Source organism: Cebidichthys violaceus, unplaced genomic scaffold, assembly GCF_023349555.1.
Source record: "Cebidichthys violaceus isolate CVI_PGR_0920_01 unplaced genomic scaffold, fCebVio1.0.p SCAF_3, whole genome shotgun sequence".
Classification (NCBI taxonomy): Eukaryota; Metazoa; Chordata; class Actinopteri; order Perciformes; family Stichaeidae; genus Cebidichthys; species Cebidichthys violaceus.
In genome coordinates this window covers 13974064-13993026 of record NW_027176483.1, presented here as the reverse complement: position 1 = coordinate 13993026, position 18963 = coordinate 13974064, and the positions used below count along the sequence as shown (strand labels likewise).

General features: G+C 42.5%; 1 protein-coding gene and 1 long non-coding RNA gene across 2 annotated transcripts; both read right to left on the bottom strand.

The window, feature by feature from the left end:
- Window positions 1-377: 377 nt before the first annotated feature.
- Window positions 378-14932, bottom strand: man2a2 (mannosidase, alpha, class 2A, member 2). Its single transcript, XM_068722380.1, has 22 exons — window positions 14660-14932; window positions 14029-14286; window positions 13650-13794; window positions 12390-12561; window positions 12019-12146; window positions 11531-11704; window positions 10865-11051; window positions 9765-9942; window positions 9257-9459; window positions 8500-8682; window positions 8147-8261; window positions 7952-8022; window positions 7694-7859; window positions 6869-7105; window positions 6479-6601; window positions 6066-6180; window positions 5641-5774; window positions 5281-5422; window positions 4798-4931; window positions 3701-3895; window positions 3474-3587; window positions 378-2895 (listed from the first exon to the last, which is right to left on the bottom strand). Exons 1-22 carry the CDS (start codon window positions 14789-14791, stop codon window positions 2743-2745), a joined length of 3459 nt encoding a protein of 1152 aa, XP_068578481.1. The 5' UTR covers window positions 14792-14932; the 3' UTR covers window positions 378-2742.
- Window positions 14933-15372: 440 nt separating this feature from the next.
- Window positions 15373-17057, bottom strand: LOC137880844 (uncharacterized). Its single transcript, XR_011103834.1, has 2 exons — window positions 16769-17057; window positions 15373-15583 (listed from the first exon to the last, which is right to left on the bottom strand). It is a non-coding gene; the product is annotated as an uncharacterized lncRNA (long non-coding RNA).
- Window positions 17058-18963: the final 1906 nt, after the last annotated feature.

Genomic DNA, 18963 nt, shown 5'->3' with positions numbered 1-18963 from the left:
CCTGCTCAGCGCTGTCGCTGATACCTGCTCCTGACAGAGGGGTACACATGGGTGAAAACTTGCTGCGGTTAACTGCGTGAGATTTACAGTGTGAGCTTCAACGCCGACACCCTGCTCTGTTTAACATCAGGTCGACTCTTTGACTGCCAACCACTGACAAGAGAAGCACTGGACAGTCTAAAAGTAACACGTATCTGACTGACAGCATCTGTGCAGGACTGTGCTGCTGTACTAACTCAACGTTGCCCCCTACTGATAGAGAATCAATTGAGCTCTTTAGACCAAAACACGGCTTGAAAACACAGCAGATTCACAAGTCCATTAAAAAGAAGAAATCTAATTAATTTCAGAGAGAGAAACTGTTTAAAAAGACAATCTTTGTATTTTGATCTTTATTCAATCCCCATCTCCTCTGTTCTACTGCAGCTTTAATTCATCATGAATAATCAATACAGAAGAGACCGTGCCTTCATATATTACCTCTGCTCAAACAAAAACAGCACTACAACAGACATCACATACTAATTAAAAGAAATACTATACAGAGACTCAGACGCACACTGAAACAGAAGGAGATGAGCTTATGACGACTTTGGACAACAGGAAAAAGTGCAATTTGAGATGCAGTGAAATCTGGTCTTAGAGAAACGTTAACAGGAGCTGGGGGGGGGTCTGCAGTCTCACAGTGGAGAGAGAAAGCAGAATGTATCGACGGCAGGCCAGATATCAGGGTAGAGGAGAGCAATAAAGCAGTAGAACTTCCTTGGACAGTGGGGCCGGGTGAGCGGTTGGCTCAGTACAAAGTGGCTCACAGGTGAGCTGTGAGATGTGAGATGTCCCGCCTCAGCTCTGACGACGACAACTTCCTCCACGGCCGCTGCAGAGACAGATGTGCACCAGAAAAAGCCTGTGTGCCTCAAGACGGCCTCGGACTAAGAAGCACTGTGGAGCTGAACTTATAAAAACAGACTGCAGCTCTTTTGAAAGCATTTCTTCTGTGTTGAGGATCCCTGCGTATGATTCGACAAGATGTATTTTCAAAGGGTCAGTTCACCCAAATTACAAAAACGCCTTAATTGCGAAACGTTTTAGTCATTGATCACTTAGCGGTATCTTGGCATACAGATAGTTTTGGTTTGATGTTTTGTGGTTTTGAGAAATCTCTCTCTGAGATTTCAACCACCAACTGAGGTGAATGGAATTTTACTTAAATCGCTGAAAACAATTACAAAATCAAAAAGAAAAACAGCATTTTCTTTTTTATACAAGCAGAAATAATGCAATACGTGCAGCCAGCAAAAGAAAATCAATCTACGAATTCAGCTTCTCAAATGATGAGTGCTATTTTTCAGTTCAAAATGTTTGAAAATCTTTAATATCTCTGGGTTTTGGATTGTTGTTGGTACAAAACAAGTCATTAAAAAGACAAACTTGCGCATTCTCCACTTTTTTCTGCCATTTTATAGACTATTTATAGACTGAAACAATCATTAGCGGCAGCTCTGGACAGATATCTCAAAACCCAATCTATCTGCATGGCCAGATTTCTTATTTGGGTGAACGAACCCTTTCATTGTTCTTCATCTCCAAAGGGAAGCTTCCACTGTGCTGAAATGATAATGACCAACAGCTCAACACAGACATCCAACAGTACGAAGAATGGTCCCTGATAGTGTGCACTGTAACTCAAATACACCCCAGAAAAAATAAATCCTCAAACATTCACATCAACATATTCTACAGACACACACATACGGAGATATCTGCCTTGTGGTTATGAGGTAAAGTCTTTGTATAGTCCTCTACTGCATACAGTATGGTACACAAACCACCCTTGCCGCAGTGAAGTACAAGCACAGGAATGACAGACAGACGCTTTGAAATAAACTGTTTTCTCATCAGCAAAGAACAAGCTCAGGGAGGGAAAAAGAAGTGAAGGAAAGAAAGTCTGCTGACTATCTACAAGCGAATCCCACAAACAGAAGGTATAAGTCATCCGATATGATTAATGATTAATAGTGACTGATGTGAGACTCTTGGACTCAGACATACGATAGAGAGCTTCAAGAGCTGCAGCACGGGTCTCCTCGCGAGCTGAGAAGAGACCACACATTCTCTTTGCTGCATTCGAGTCTGTCAAAAAAAAAAAATCAACTCACAAGTATAAAAAACAAAATTGCTTTGATGTGTCTTCTTAATTGCATACATAAAAAAAAAAATATATATATATATATATACCAAATAAAGCTTTGTAAATTGCACTCTGATGTGGCACAAGTCCCAGCACCCCTCCTTCCCTCCCTCCTTCCCATCTTTTGGGATATTTACATTCAGAAGTTCAGTCCAGGATGGACAAGATAGAAAAAGACACGAGTTCTTACAAAGCAGAACTAAACAAGACTTAATTTTCGATTACAGAGACAGACAGACAGACAGACAGACACCCGGTTGTATCTGATGAGCGATTCTGGCAGTCAGTCTTGTTTTGGAACAGCTGTGAGATCACCCGGGTTTCGCTGCTCTCGGAGACGTCCACAGTAACAGCCATCGCCTGCCCCCTGCTGTGCAGTCAGTCCTGTTACAGTGGAACCTTTTTCTCCGAGCCGTAGTGTTTATTGTTCTGCTGGACAAAACAGAGGGACCCAGACCCCCTTTTGTTGCCAGTCTGTGGCCGGCGTGGGCCTGGTTCTTGGTCCAAGGAGTCTGGTGGGTTTTCATTGCCTCTTTCAGTCCCGACGGCGTTTAGCGCAGTTTGAGCTTGAAGGCGGAGATCTCCATGGGATCCAGGCTGATGGTGGAGTCATTGGCCAGAGGCGTGCTGGAGTGCATCAGAGTCAGGGACATGGGCTGGAGCAGCTGCAGGTCCAGGTTCTTGAACAGTCCCGATACGCTCAGCTGCAGAGAGCAAAGGCAGGAAGGCCGAGGGCGTTAGGAACTAAACCAGCTGGCATACGTGAGAATGCAAATATGGAAATGACAAGATGTCAAGTTTAGCTTGCAGTACAAATCCTTAAATGTTTCACTTCAGTAAAAGTACAGACATAACAAAATGAACTTAGATAACATAAAAGTATTCAATATAAAGAATTGCCCCTGACAGAGTTATATTATTTGATTAACACAAATATGAATGCTTTAATATTTAAACGGCACATTAATGTTGGAGGTAGAGATAACTCAAACTGCTTTATATGCACTATTGCCATTGTTTGCACTGTTAACACCGTTAGCCTCTAGCTCAGCCATTGCCATGTTGAGAGCCATCTGGAGGCGACAGATATCCTCTGAATATCGATTTAAGCACCTTTAAGTAAAGTACTTAGTTACCATTTCACAACCAAACAAACCTCTGCTTATACAAAAATGATTGAGAGCCTAGTGGAAAATAAAGCAGGCTGTTGTATTTAGTTTTCTTTGTTGTTTTAGTGTGTGTGTGCATGCCTGCATGTGTTTGTACATGTTTCTACCCTGACCTGTCCTTGTGTGGTGGTGCAGTTGAAGCCGAGGTTTGGAGAATCCAGGCCACAGTCCAGCGCCAGACGGTGAAGAATCAAGGCTGTGTGAGGAGACGGAGAGTGGGGGTCCTGCTGCTCACACAGAAGACACGTGTCAATTTCAATGTCAATAAAATATATATATATATATATATATATATATATATATATATATATATATATATATATATCTTTTGTTTCGTCACCTGGCTCTGGATGCTGCGCAGGTTCAGCAGGTGGAAGTCGCAGGGGAGGATGGACTTGAGAGGAGCGAAAGTTTGCAAGGGAGGGATGCCGCGTCTTTTTGGCAGGACGGGCAGCGCCAACACCTTGTGGTTCAGGAAGGAGTTTGTCATGTGACTGAGTACAGACGGGAAGCTGGTTGTTGCACTGTCCATCATCTGGAGGAGGGCAGAGATGGATTTAAGTCACAGTAGTAAATGACAGCGCAAGTACAACAACATCAATGACTCACCTCTGGAGTCGTTCTTTTGCCATTACAGCACTACATGATGAGGAACGTGCTCTAACTACTTTGTCAGAGAACAACGTAAGTTTCTAATTGTAGACCAGACAGGACACGGTACCAATCAATCTATATTTTATAGTTTATGTCACAGCACCGTGGTGTCATTTTTAAATTGAGAGCATTACAGTGTTTGAAACATGATGTTTGATGTTTTTCGAAAAGCCAGAGCAACATCATCCCAAACACCAGCAGTTTTACCATCGAGCTGTATGATAAAACTGCTACCAATGATTTCCATTCTCTGCCAATGTGCATTCATTTACTTGATAAATCACATCGTTACTTTCAGTGGTGCTGTCTTGAAGATGGACTGGTTTGGCTACGGCTAAGAGATGGAGGAAAGCAAAACAAATGGGAACTTGCGCTACAGCGAAGACTACGACGAGTGCTAACAAGCATTTTCACTGTTGCCAAGGCAACTTTACCTCGTGAACTCCGTCACTCAAGATTTTGGAGAGGAAAGAATGAAACAAGGACGAGAGTTTGGCAAAGACGCCATCATGCTGAAGGTAATGGAGTGAAAAAACAAAAAAGGTAAACAAAGTTAGAGAGTGGGTAGAATAACAAAAAGACAGATTGGGGGGGGGGGGGGTTTTGAGTACAGACGTAAGATATGAACAAAGGTGTTACTGAACACAAAACACTCTTATATTCCACAGGTTTGCACATTTCTCTTAGAAAGTCATTCAACGCCCCAGAGTCAGATTTGGTGAGCTGGAATTTCAAGGGCGCTCGCCCAGCTGCCATAACCGCCTCCTTCGTCATCTTACAGACCTTGTTGCCCGTGGATCTCCTCTCCAGCAGCAGTCGGAAGCGGTTGGTTGTCTTCTTGTTGTCCTTCAGGCCCTGACCCAGCCCACGATTATCATCCTGCATCAGCCGTCGGTCCATAATCACTTCAAGTTGGCCTGAGGGAGGAGATGGAGCAAGGACGACATATATTACACAAAGCCTGTGTATTGAACGTTCAGACATCAGTCGATGAAGACAAACACTTTGAGCTATTCGTCATTTACAAAACGGCTCCATTATTTGCAGAATGATGATAAAACGATTGGCTCGGTGCATTAACGTGAGAGTATGAACTGTTTTGCTCTCGAGGGACGAGAGGGAAAGAAAAGTGCTTCAATACTATTCCACACAGGGCTAGAGAGGGTAAACAAAGAAAAAGAGAGTGCATCTCAGAGACAACTTTCATTAAAAAACGAAACGAAGAAAAATGACACAACATTAGATGAAACGTAATAAAACACAGACCGCTCTCCAGGCTGGTGACACCCAGGGACTGAGCTGTGTGCAGCGTGAGGCGGTGATGGCTGTCCTGGATGTACGCCTGGCTGGGCATGGGATAAAAGTTGGCCTGCAGGGGAAGCTTTAGGTGGTGGTGGCGAGGCTGCATCTACAAGAAGAGAACAAACACAGAATGACACAATAAGTCAAACTTACAGCGCAAGGAGAGAAGTGAAGTGTTCAGGTCAGGGATAGTTAACGAAGAGAAATTCCCCTACATTCAGTTTCAAAAGGGTTAGCAACTAATCAGAGCTTCTTATTGCTATATTATGACAGCATGCAAAGAAATAAAAGTTATTCTTCTCTGATGCCGAGGGTGGGACTGACCTGGAAGCCATTGAGATCTGTGTAAAAGACGTCTCCACTCTGGATGTCCGTGACCAGTCGCATTGCCAGCTCCTTATTGGTCTGATCTCTGATGTCCACCATGGTGGTGATGTCTATTGACAACCCATCTACCCCTGAAACCACAAGACCACAGAGAAGCAAAGATCAGGCTTCAGAAGGAAGTGAATGGAAAAACGTGATCTACAAATTGTGGGACAAATGCTACTTGCAAATAGTATTTACATTTGCCTCCCTAAAGTAAAGAACATGTACCTTACAGGAACAAAGTAATTGAATTAGAAATTGTCATTTTGTCTAACCTATTGGCCCATGTTGTATGTACCATCTGGTGCAACTAAACTTAAAAAAGCTTTCGCACGGTCCATTTGAACCGATTCCACGATGCAGTTTGGTTTGATTATTACCTGGCACATTGTGTATGCGAATGGTCTGCTGAAAATGCTGGTAGTGTGCCACCACCTCCGAGAAGAGAGGCCCCTCCACGACACGCACCACCGGTGGCTCTTTCTGGTTGTAGGGCTGAAAGCAGGGAGAGAAAAAAAAACTGTCATGAGCAGGATTTGTGCTAAAAATGGAAGAGGAAGAACGACACAGAGAGAAGTTAAAGGAGCCACCGACAGAATGGATGACTACGTACAGTATGGCGGCGAAGCCCTTAGGCTCCGTTGTTTTTAAAATCAAGAAAAGATGAAGCGGCACCCAGTCTGCCTACCTTTCCACCCCGAGCCCCCCAGCATGAGACACAATACACAAGGGAGACTATCAAAGCCTTTTGAGAGGCAAGTAAACATCTGAGATACAACAGCTGAAAGAATACCTTTGCTTTTCCATCAGGAAGGAAGAGGTAAGCTCCACTTTTGTCTTTAGAGGCACGGGTGCCGTAGACGATGAACTGCATCTGAACCTTCACTTCCTGAGGATCATCCTTTCGCTTGACGCTCTGCAGATGAAAAAGCCATAAAGAGGAAAAGAACACAGCATTAAAAAAAAAAAGAAGAAAAAGAACTAGAAAAGAGATGAAAGGTGGTTTGAGCAACAACAAGACATTCTATGTTCACTTTGATCAAACAGACTTGGATTATTGGGAAATCAAGTTCATGATTTTTATCTCCAAGAAGATCAAAGATAAAAAAAAACAAAAAACAGATGACCAAATCCTTAATTCAGATATAAAGTCAACCGGTGTAAGAGACAACAAAACACAAACCTCTAGAAGGCCAGTGGCTCCAGAGAAGCCCAGCGTGAGAGATTGGCTGCTAATGTAGAAGGTCTGAGGGTCGGACTGCTGAGAGCGGACAGGAAGCGGCTCCACGGCTCGGGCGGTGACATCCCGACCAGACAGCCTGAGCAGGGTGTCAGAGCGGAGCGTCATGGGCGAGTCAGGAGAGTCGTAAAGATGGAACACAGCCAGGCCCAGCGGTGGAAGACGGACCATGAATGTTGCCTGGATGGAAGGTGGAAGAACAGTTGGACACAAATGAATTAAGCATCTATACATTGGTTGTGTTTTACAGTACCTACTTTGTTTATCTGAACAGAAAGTGTTGACCACAAGCCATTTATCAAAAGTTAAAAGCATTTCGACATTAGCAACACTGTGCTGTCCTTAAAACGTGATGAGAGGTGGTGTTAATGAGACTGTTTGTATTTCATTTAAATGAATTGCTTTCTGTGGGAGGAGATCATTTTCATTTGGGCCCAATAAATGAATCTACAGAGATGTGGTGAAGTAAATAGGATGTTTTTTGTAAATGCTGCAGATATAAAATACAATATGAGCTGAATCTGTTTCTAGTGATAGCTTGCAGTTAGATATCAAAGGAAAGAGGTGAAAACTACACATTCATAAGTCTGTATATCCAAAATTCTATTCAGTTTTGAACCTCTTGTTTAGCATTGCACTCCTATAACATTGTTTGACTCATCAGAGACTAAATTGTGGCAGCAGAACTGTGTCGACACTGCTGCTGTGCTAGTGATATTGATATCACTATGCGGAAAGCAGCAGTGCCGAATCAATCTATTTGCTTACCTCAAATACCTCTGCACTCATTTGACTAGCAGAGCTCCACTGAGCACTCAGCTGCACTGGGAGGGTCTGTCCATCCTCAGTGAGAACCCGCACCCTGACCGTGTTGACCAGCACAGTCACCGCACACAGGCGCTCCTGCTCGATGGGGTTGAACAGAACCAGGTACCTGGTAGAGAGAAGGAAAGAATCAATCAGAGGCACAGGATGGGTGAGGAGAGGCTGGGGTAGGAGGAGATGAAAGATGTCAGGGGATAATACCTCGGTCCTGCTGGATCCAGCTCGATTAAAGTGCTCTGAGGTGGAGAGTCTTGAGTTGCACGCCTGTCATCCTACAAAATTAAGTGAATAACAGAAGAAACACAATGAGAAACCTGCATATTTTGTTCCTTCTCAAAAGGTATTAAAACAGTTTATTATACAGTGACGGAAGCATCCCTCCGTGTGTCCTCTTACTGTCTCCAGGAAAGGCTCCGTCTGGTAAAAACGATAAAACTCCTTGTTTTTCATCACCAGGAAATGAGCAGCATTGATGATTACTCTCTTCAGACCAATGAGTGAACGCAGTAATCTAGGGAGGAGGAAGAAGAAGAATCAATGGCTGACTGCAGCAGTCACAGCTTGTTATTTTGCTTCAAAGTATTGAACGGGCAACTATGAAGTAGCCACAGAGAGCGGATTAATAAGAAGGGGACCCTGTTTTTCTATTTCAAATAAATTGCATTTTTTTTTTTTTTTTTTTTTTTTTTTTTTAAACTTCATCTGTCCAATCCATACCGTCATTTATTTCTGAACACTCAGGTCCTTACTTGGTGCCGTAGTCAGTGACAACATTCTCTTTCGCAGTGCCAGTGATTGCATCGTGATGTTGGAAGAGGCCAACAGACTGCCGTGCATCCACTAGCAGGGCATAATCTGACACCGGGTAGCGCCCTTCCATGCCCACATGGCGAGCGTTCGCAACCGCCAAGCTGTAGAGAATCTCTGCCCCCCTGGAGGACAGCGACAAGCAGTAAGCATTGGAGAGCCCTATTAGTAGCTTTGTTTAGTCAGTTAAAAGTGTGTTCACATTACTGCGGTATTTTAAGACGGCTGCTGAAAAAAAAAAAATGTCCTTCAAGGACTTTTTATTTCGTTTTCAAACTTTAACCTGATCAGATGATTCAAACCTCATTACTTGATTTTTTTTTTTCCTCAAATTGCTCAGAAATATATTTCTGGGATTCATGCAACACGCTCATAAGGATACTTTTGTATGTTAATGTATGCATTATAGGTTTTTGATGTTTCGCTGAATTTTGATTGTTCACAGTTGAGAGAAATAGAAGAGATGAGAATTAAAGGCACGATCAATCAATAATTTGTGTTTTGATTTAGATTGTGGCAAGATCCTGTGTTTGATTTGTACACAGGATCTTGCAGGAGCATGCACGACCCTTAACCTAGTACACCAATGCAACAAATAAAGAAAGTGCCTGTTCTGAACTCACTGACATAAACAGCTACAGCATCATGAATACGCTGCAGGTTGTAGCTATAAGTGACTTGTGGCTAAGTCTGCCTCACCTGAGATGTGACTCTATCACACGGTCCAGGCTCTTGTAAAAGGGCCGAGAGGTGAAATAGCCAGTCCAGTAGTGGTCTTCCCGGTCTGCATAGGCAAAGAAATCTCCACTAAGCACAGGGAAGTCTGCAGGTCTGGACCCCTGGGCCACTCCGTTTGCTTTGTATACAGCGTTGAAGTACTCTGTGAGAGTCCCAAACTGAGCCTGGAGGAGCAGCCAGACACATGACACATTGTTCAAAAGAATAATTTAATCAAAACACAGCTGCACCGGGTAAAAAAAAGAAATTTTCTCATCAAAATGCATACGCCTTTCATCTTACATGGCATCTTTTGAAACAAACATCGAGTTGTGACAGACTCTTTGTTCTGTCAGTAAGTTAAAATACCACTGCATGATTCATCATCACAAGAAAGTGTCTTTCTGTACAACCTATCTACTACATGCTGAGGAACAAAAACAATGAAAAAACAACACTGTTTATGATAGGACACAAATAATGTTCTCACTTGGACGTGCATCTCTGGGTGAGAATTCATGTAGTCGAATAGCTTCTGGTAGTTGTTGTACTGCTGATCCCACTCCAGCGCCTTGTCGTAGCGGAAGTCATCTCCCAGAGGGACAAGAAGCACTTTGCTGCGGTAGAGTTTGGACTTTTTACGGTACTGATCCAGGAGCACGTTTGCCCTGATTGAGAGGGGGAAAGAAAGAAAGAAAAAGAAAAAGAAAAAACTGAGGTGATACAATTTTTGGCATCCAACCTGCCCTACTTTGCATACGCCAGTTTTGTAGGAAATCCCTAAGACCATGGAAAGAGAAGGATCAAATTAGCCCCGAGGGTATTTTCCATTAACCACTGAACTATGTCCTCTGGAAGGTTTTTCCGTCCTCTAAAAGCTGCAAGACTATCTGCAGTCCACGTTGGTCTCCCACACAGTCCATCCATCCTCTGTGGCTGTTGTCATTGGCACAAGTTCAAGTTTAGTTTGTTTGTTAGGGGCTAAAACAGATAACATTCTGAGTGTGTGTGTGTGTGTGTGTGTGTGTGTGTGTGTGTGTGTGTGTGTGTGTGTGTGTGTGTGTGTGTGTGTGTGTCAAACTACAAAACTACACAAATAAGTAGGAAATGTTTAGTATCTAGACATCATAGCCCGGCCAATACATACACATTGTATCACATACACAAAAAAACAAAAAACTAATTTTGACTAGGATCCCTTAACTTTGATTTGATTTTTCAGAAAATAGTGAACTAAAGCCCAACCTGACATCTTCAAATATCTTATCCTGTCATTACTTTATTACATAAGACAAAGGAAACCAGCAACTTCCTACCTTTAGGGTGCTGGGACTACAGAATATTTGGCGCTTTTGCTTAATTAATGACTGACAGATTCATTTTTGACTTAACAACTAATCAGCTCTAATATACACCAATAACAATATATCTAAAAGAATAAATTTTTCAGCTAATATATCAGCCCATCCGATATATCAGTGCAGCTCTAACAAGCATCCTAAAATGTGTTCTCCGAGACAACGTCAGGATCGATCACTTCCACTCTGTAACTTACCCAAAGTAAGAGACTTAACACCCCACATGTCTCACCTCTCGGCTACATTGGCTTCCACCACAGGTTTCGGTGGCACTTTCCAGGGACAGTTTATCCGACCACCCGGTAACCTCTTGAAATCAAACTGGCAGCAGATCTTCGGGTCGGGCCCGCAGGTGTGAGGCACGTCGTAGCTGTAGAACGGCATCATGTGGCAAAAGATGTCCGTGTTTGATCCAGTGTCTGTCAAAGCAGTGAAGTCAAAATCAAAACAGTGGCCTGAGAGACATCCATTGTTCTGCTGAGTAAGGGTGGTATTTGTGATCGTATTCACACCAGTGCTCATAAACTTGCTGGCAATTTAAGTGCACAATCAAACCTACAGTGTTTTCAGGGGACTGTCAAAAGTCCTTCTGGATGAAGCAGCAAAAGGCAAATGACATCCGCAAAAGAACTGAGCACCACAAATTGATAATATCTAACAGTGTAATATCAGAGGATTTTTCTATTAAGAACAAATGGACAGTAAATCTTCAGCAGATGTCCAATTTATTGAGAAATAATAGCAAAGATAGCGCTTCTGAGGCTTTTGCGCACCGGTTGTTCTGCCAAAACCTCCCTCTCTTTACAAGGCCATTACGAGTGGCGTGACTCATTCTGCAATGAGCTTAGCAAAGATAAGCACATGAATGAGATGACATCGCTTGCTCTGGTCCACTCACCCCAGGCCTGCCTCCACATAAACTCCAGGCTGCGCGTGGCGGCAAAGTGTTTTTTGATGGAGTAGTGGACCCTCTGGATGAGCATGCTGGTCAGGTTGGCCCTCTTCAGCAGATAGGACATGGTAGCACTGTGACCAAAAGGGTCCACCGCCCACCCGCTGCGAGGAGTGATACCTATGACAGGAAGCAAGTAGTTCAGGTTTATGCTCAGATAAAAGAAGAAGTGCAGCCTTTAGAAAGTCATTCTCCTCAGCAGGGAGCACTTAAAGTACCCACTGACTGAGAGGCTACATCTGCTGCATGTGGGATGACAGGCTCAGATCAGATCATCAAACCTTGAGACGACATAATTTTAACTTTAAATATGTGGTGAAAAGAAATTGGGGTAATGAAAACATTTCACTGAGAGCGGAAAAGACCCATTTAACCATCATTCGTCTGAATATGACCAAAAAGGCTCAAGTAAGGAATCATTTCAGATTGTGTACCGAGATTTCTCTCCAGCCACTGATGCCCTTCAATGAGCTGGTCTATCATGGCAAAGTAGTGAACGTTGGCTTCATCCGTCATAACCCAGCCTCCCGTGACAATCTCTAGCTGCCCTCCAAGGATCAATCTGTTGAACAGAGAGGATTAAGAAAACAAGGTGAGGATAATCCGGCCCTTAAGGAGGAGAGTCACATCAACCAGATAACAAGCTATTTTCAGAGCAACCCCATTCTGCAGGCGGGTACTATCTATTGTGTAAAATACTGCACATTAAGGCCAGTAGGCATCAAGGAAATCTCAACTAGTTGTCAAGAGTTAAGGTGGGTAATTTAAAAGAAGAAGCTGTGTGCTTCTCCAAGCTGTGACTCACTTGCGCATCGCCTCCTGTTTGTGAACGTCTGCGGTCTCCCACCACTTGGAGAAGAATGAAATCTCAGACCAGATGAACTTCCTGCGAGGATCCTCAGCCAGCTTCACCACCATGTTGTTCAAAATATGCTGCGTCTGGTCTGTGAAGTACTTGTCAAAAGTCTTGATCCAGCCTAACAAGAAGATAAATATGAATTTGAAACAACAGTTGGCAAAACAGACAACCCCTTTATGTAGCTGGCTGGTACAAAGGCAAGAAGACAGGGCGGGTAAGAGACTCTTGGTGCTGCAACAGATCAAAAATAAAACTCATATTTAATTCAAGTTGAGATGTTCCCCTCAAAAAGCTCTTTAGCGGAGTGGTTTCAAAGAAAGTGAATTAAAAGCACTTTCTGTGCACTTTTGGTGATCATCAGTGTAGAATAGTACAGTCTATAAATATTCTGTCAAATATTCATCTCATATATTGTAGTCCAATATATTTTATAGAGATCAAAGTTGTACATCACTCTAGACTATTTACTGCAGGCTTTCTGACATTGCGCATGGTTTGAGCTGCTTACCTGCGGTTGATTAAAACCCTTAAAATCCCTTCTTTGCATTTAGCGAAATGAGCCTATTACCAGTAAACCTGCTTTCACACATCTTCAGTGTGAGCTGACAATATGCTTTCTGGTTGCAAAACACTCCTACCGTCCATTAACCCTGGGTACTGAATACTGCACACAAAGACACTCAACAGAACTTTGCAGCAGAGGTTAATCAAATGCAGCTCCAACTTCCCATTATTGATGAACAGAATTTGCAGGTCTCTGCAGCCTGTCAACATATCAACAACTGTCAACTTAGTCAGCATGAGACAGGCTGGTAAACAAGTTTAATGAAAATGTCAGTCGAAAATAAAACCTCAGCCAATTCAACCTATAAATAGCTGGAGTTTTCCCGATGCCAATATCTTTCTAATTGCATTGTTTGTGGCTTAGTTGTCAATTGTGTCGCCATTATGCTAATAAGAAGAAGAAGGAATGAATCAGGTTTTGAATGATTTCTGCATCCTCATCACCAGCCTCACACTCAGGTAAGGCCTCACAGTAGCTGGCTTGTTTGCAGACGAGGCAATTTTAACCTCCTGAAAAAAAGTGTTCAGACATGCCCAAGGCCGCCGCGTCTTAAGATACAGACAGACTTTTAGACGAGCACAGAGACATTTACAGCTTTCAATAAATGTTTGCTGGATGGTGTCATTTCCTTTTCAACTCACCTGGATCATTGTGGGAGTGGGGGACAACAAACACTTGCAGCGGTTCATTGTCCCACTCATCAGGTTCATAAGTAATGTCAAAGCCCTGTTTCCATACGCCGCCATCAGGGTTGTCAAACTTGAGGATGGAGTACACATCCAGCATCTAAAATGAAACACAAAGTCATCACTTGCTCACTAGACACACCCCAAATATATATATATATATATATATATATATATATATATATATATATATATATATATATATATATATATATATATATATATATATATATATATATATATATAATATAGCAGTGATACTGTTTTGGTCAATTAGCTGCTTAGCATTGTATCTACAGGGGAAAAACTAGTAGTTTATATACCACAAACTCACCTGAACGTCTGCTTGACCGTGGCTGCCTAAAGCCGGTTGGCAATCCTGGGGCTTGACAGCTAGGAAAGTGGGCCGGCCGTCGAAGGGTAGGACCCAGGAACCATTGGCACTTCTAAATGGCAGGTGGCCGCTGGGAGACACAGCTCCTGTGTCTGTGAGCTCCATCACAGAGTCCTTTATGTGGCTGATGATTTGGTGGTTTTCCTCCAGGAGCTGCTCCAGCTGCTCTATTCGGTTTTGCAGAACCGAGATTTGGCTCTAAAATCCACACACAGAAAAAAAATCATAAATAACATAGAAGAATAACATCATAAAACATTTCTTAACCAAACCTACATTTTGCAATGAACACTTTCAGATTCAGCCAAGGTAACAGCAGTATGAGATCAATCAGCCCTAAAGACATCTACACAACGATAGGGAAATAATTAGACATGTCTATTTACATTATAATGTTTTGGAAACATAATACATAAAGCCTTGTGTTTATTATTTAGAATAATGTATATATGTTAATTTAGGATATTTCTAACATCTGGTGTACAAAACATTCAAATAAAAGTGCAACATAAATAACTAAAGAAAGGGGTTTTCACATAACATGCACCACCATCACAGCAATTATTCTTACCCGTGGAAAGTTACCGCCATTCTGTCTCCTTGCAGGGTCATGTTGGACTCGATCCAACATCAGATACAGTGAGAATACAGCCACACAGAATATGGCCCCCCCACACACTGTCACCTGTTTCCTCAACTTCATCCTCCTCTGGAGCGGTCTTTCCAGAGTTTAAATTGTAAAAAATGACCTTGACTGCGTTTCCCAGCACAGAGAAGAAAAAAAAAAAAAAGTCCTGGAATGCAATCCTTCACAGTGCAGAAAAAAAAGTAAGGTAACCAGTTACGCCAGTGTTAACGGTTCAGCTTCACTCCTGCGATGCCTCCAGCCTCCACTCACCATACTGGAGACCACAACGAAGGGGGCTACAGCAGTGGACAAGAGTACTAAATCAGCAATAGCTGGCAAGCAGTCAGCTATGTCAGCTTTGGCCAAACCACAGCCACCGGTGGGCTCCTTCAAAGTAGCCCTTGTGCTCAACCATCCAAACCAATGAGACTGCAGGAAAAGAAGAAAAAAACAAACGCCACACAGAAGGGGCTCAAACAGGGAGTCTAGTGTCCCAGTAGCATGATGTGTGTCACTGTGGGCCTGCTTTCTGGGTCCAGACCCCACTCCCACAGCTACAGTCTAGAGTCCCCTTCTGATCAGTTGGTCTCCGGTGCCATAACAGTCTGCCCTCTAGGCTGCGGCAGTGCAAAGAAATAGGCCGAGATACAGACCAATTTGGCTCAGAGCAGCAGCTTTTTTTTTATTTATTTTTTTTTTTTAAATCAAAGCTCAACTGCTCGAGGCAGCTCCAGGAATTAAAATGAAACAAATGTCATTATTCTCTCAGTAGCATAGTGACAGCACATCTACTGGGGCAGCATGGGCAGTGCGTCTGTCCTCGATCACAAGTGCCAAGTTGAAGTCACATCAGAGGGTCTTCTTCAGCTGTTTAGGAAAATTTTGGATTAATGCAAAAAATATGTATTCAGCCTCCAGAGAGGAACTGTCACAATAAGCAGAAGTGAAAGAAACTGTGTGGGAGAGTGAGAGACACTTTTTCTTTTTTTTGATCTGACAAGTTAAGCCAAGGGGGGGGGCACAATGATCACAGTGGCCTGCATTTCCTCGCTGCACTAATAGGGGTTCTCGCATCCCTGTGTGCAAATCCAACACGATCATAATCCGCTCACTTCTCAGGCTGGGACTATCTGAGCATTACCACAGGGGGCCGGGATAATAACCTGGCACTTACATTTGCTTAGGCTGACTGGAAAAATAGCCTCACTGTCACCAGGAGGACAAACGTTTCTCAGATCATCTGTTCCACATGATGAATAAAGCTTAGTAGGTTGACAGAGATAACAATCGACTGCAGCTCTTCATTTATGTGACACTATGTAAATGCACTACAAATCCCATGCTGCTCACATGATGGCACGTTAGCATCAAGGAAAACAGTCCTCCTTATCCCCCCCCCAGTGTAAACTACCAAATTCCCCTTTCACAGTCTTCTTTGGGTTATTGACTCTATGGACGCCTCTGTTATCGTTTAACTTGGATGACTTTTAGTCAGCTATCGCTGGGCAGCTAGCCAGCAACATTGCATTGCTCCAAACTTAAGAGCACCTAAATTCCTGCATTTGGACATTATCTTGTATAAACTCTGATACAGGGCAGCCTGTTTATACATTTAGCTCGTTAACCGATTAGCCGCATTAACGTACTCTGGCAAACTTTGATAATCCCTCTAACATCAACCAGATGTCACGAACAAGCTAGCGTTAGCCACCAGATGTTCTTTTATTGAGATAACGTAACAACATCGACTGGTTCGCGAGCTAGCTTCGAGAGCCGGGACAATGTTAGTATGAGGGCTCATAAATGTAGGTGGACAGCAGTCACAGTCGTCCTTCAGCATCCGTGAGAAGCCTGTGCTGCACGGCAGATTTATGTCTAACGCTACGGACGATAGCGAGTAACGCTGCTGGCTTGATAACATTAGGACAATACGTGGCTGATATCTCCAGGCTAACCATTCACTTTCCATCTAAATCTCGGCTAATACTTAACATAAGTACGCCCTTGGAAGCCTTTCTCTTCGTGAACAAAATAAAAGAAATCTGACGTTACCCATCAAAGGAGAGTAATCCGGAAGAGTGTAGAGCCCAGCAGTGCGTGAGCTTGTAGCTTCAGGCTGACAGGTTACCAATTGAACCAGTTAGCCTAGCAGCTAGCGCCACTGAGCTGCTGCAAAGGCTTCTGGGAAGACAGGATCTGCGCATCGGCCGGTGATTGGCCAACAGCTTCGACAGATTGTAAAATAAATGCACCATTATACATAGAATAGCTTAACGCACAGGGTGATTGTAGAGAACGTAGTTAACATAGAAAACATAGTTAACATAAAAATGGTTCAGCACACAGTTAACAAGCAGATCCAAGCAGTCAGCCTATGAGTGAGAAGAATCACATAGTCTGGGCTGTCCCTGTGATAATAGGCTGGATCGATCATCTGCTCTGATACTCCAAAGTCCAAAAGTAAGATAACGTGGGATATAATAAAACACATGTCCTAGAAGGGCCAGTGTGCACTACTCTACTTTTTCTTGTTGTAGGCTAAAAGCAAGACATAAAATATCTTAGATTTTTAAGTAATTTCTGAGTTTGGTACCCTAAAAACAGTCCTATACAATCTGCCAACAAGTCAAAACTTTCTCAACAATTAGCTAAATAATATACTTTCAATTTACTTGCTTGGAATAAATAACTTCATCATTCATGTTTTCATGCTTCATGAAGTGTGAATGGAGAAAAATCCGGAAAATAATAAGTCACTTCTCACCCGTTGTGCATTCAGCGCAGTGGCAGCTTTTGAGTAAAAATGTGTGCCCTCATTGGACGGTGTACTGAAGATGTCCAGTAATCAAAGAAGAGTAGGATAATAGCTAGTTTGAACAATGATGGACTTCCTTTTTATACAGCACTTTCAAAAATGGAAGAGGGGGCTTTTTAAGATTAAGAAAGGTATGTCACTTTTATAATGTTGTTGGAGAGGGACTACTGACCCCTGGTGTTGCTCCCTTCCTGTCTGATACACTTGCCTATTGATAGAGGGGCTTAAGTGGTGTTGCCTATTCTGTTACAATATCACCAAAGCTAAAGACCAGCCTGACTGCTGCAGAGAAGTGAACACCAGCTCCTCAGGTGAATGACACCTGAGGAAACTAAATAATTATAAACTCAAATAATCCATGCTTTGCATGGATTATTAGTTTATTTATACATTCAGCAACTCTTTACGTGTTTTGGAAACAGGAGCTTGCCTGACATTTAAATAATTAATTAGCAGATTGTGGGGAACATGACAGATGGTATTGTTTTGGTTTTGCTGTAGTCACAACAGACTGATAACTTTTCATCGGGTCGACAAAACTATTATAAATTTGGTGTGTGATTGAGATGTATGAGAGACATTTCCAGACTAAAAAAATAGGTTTGGTACCAAGAAGTACACCAATATTAGCACAATCATGTTCTGAGAGCACAATCTATCTCAGAACAAAGTCGTGATAAGGAACAAATGTTTACACAGCTGCTTTTGATTTTGATTTGAGACTGGGACTCTTCTCTTTGGGTCCATGGTGTTGTCGCTGAGCCTTGTGGATATCCTGTGGATCTGGTATGTATGAGGTCTCACAATAAGCCCAGCCCTGAGGAAATATATTCCAACTTGCTGGATATTCTTCTAAAGTCACAAAGCTGCCCTGGTAATATGAGAGTCTTAACAGGTTCACCTGAGAACAAATCCCAAAGGGAACCAATCTGTCTCCACAGCAACAGAGTAAGCACAACAATGGTGCTTGGCTGTCCTGGTAAATGAGATTCCCCAGGTGACTAATGCAGGCAATAACACACCAGGACACTCCCTTTTGTGGTTTTAACCTGTGCAAATGCACCATACATTTTGAATATCACATGTCGAGGCTCAAAATGCAATGTCATTTTTGCATTTACTCAAAAAAGTGAGTACGAATCCAGCCCCCTTCATGGATACTGAAGTGTACATATGATTTCCATACATATACATGGAATTTGACTCAAACGGTTTACAAATTGCTCTCAACATACATACATAGAATATACAAATAAACAAGAAAATATTTTAAAAAACAAGGACATTAAAGACACAGTAGAACAGAGAAACTAAGCATAAACATTTAACATTTAACTACTGTGTACAATATAAATATATATCGAAGAATATATATGAAAATAAATAACAGCAACAATGATAATGGACAATGGATTTGGGATATTAGTGCAAA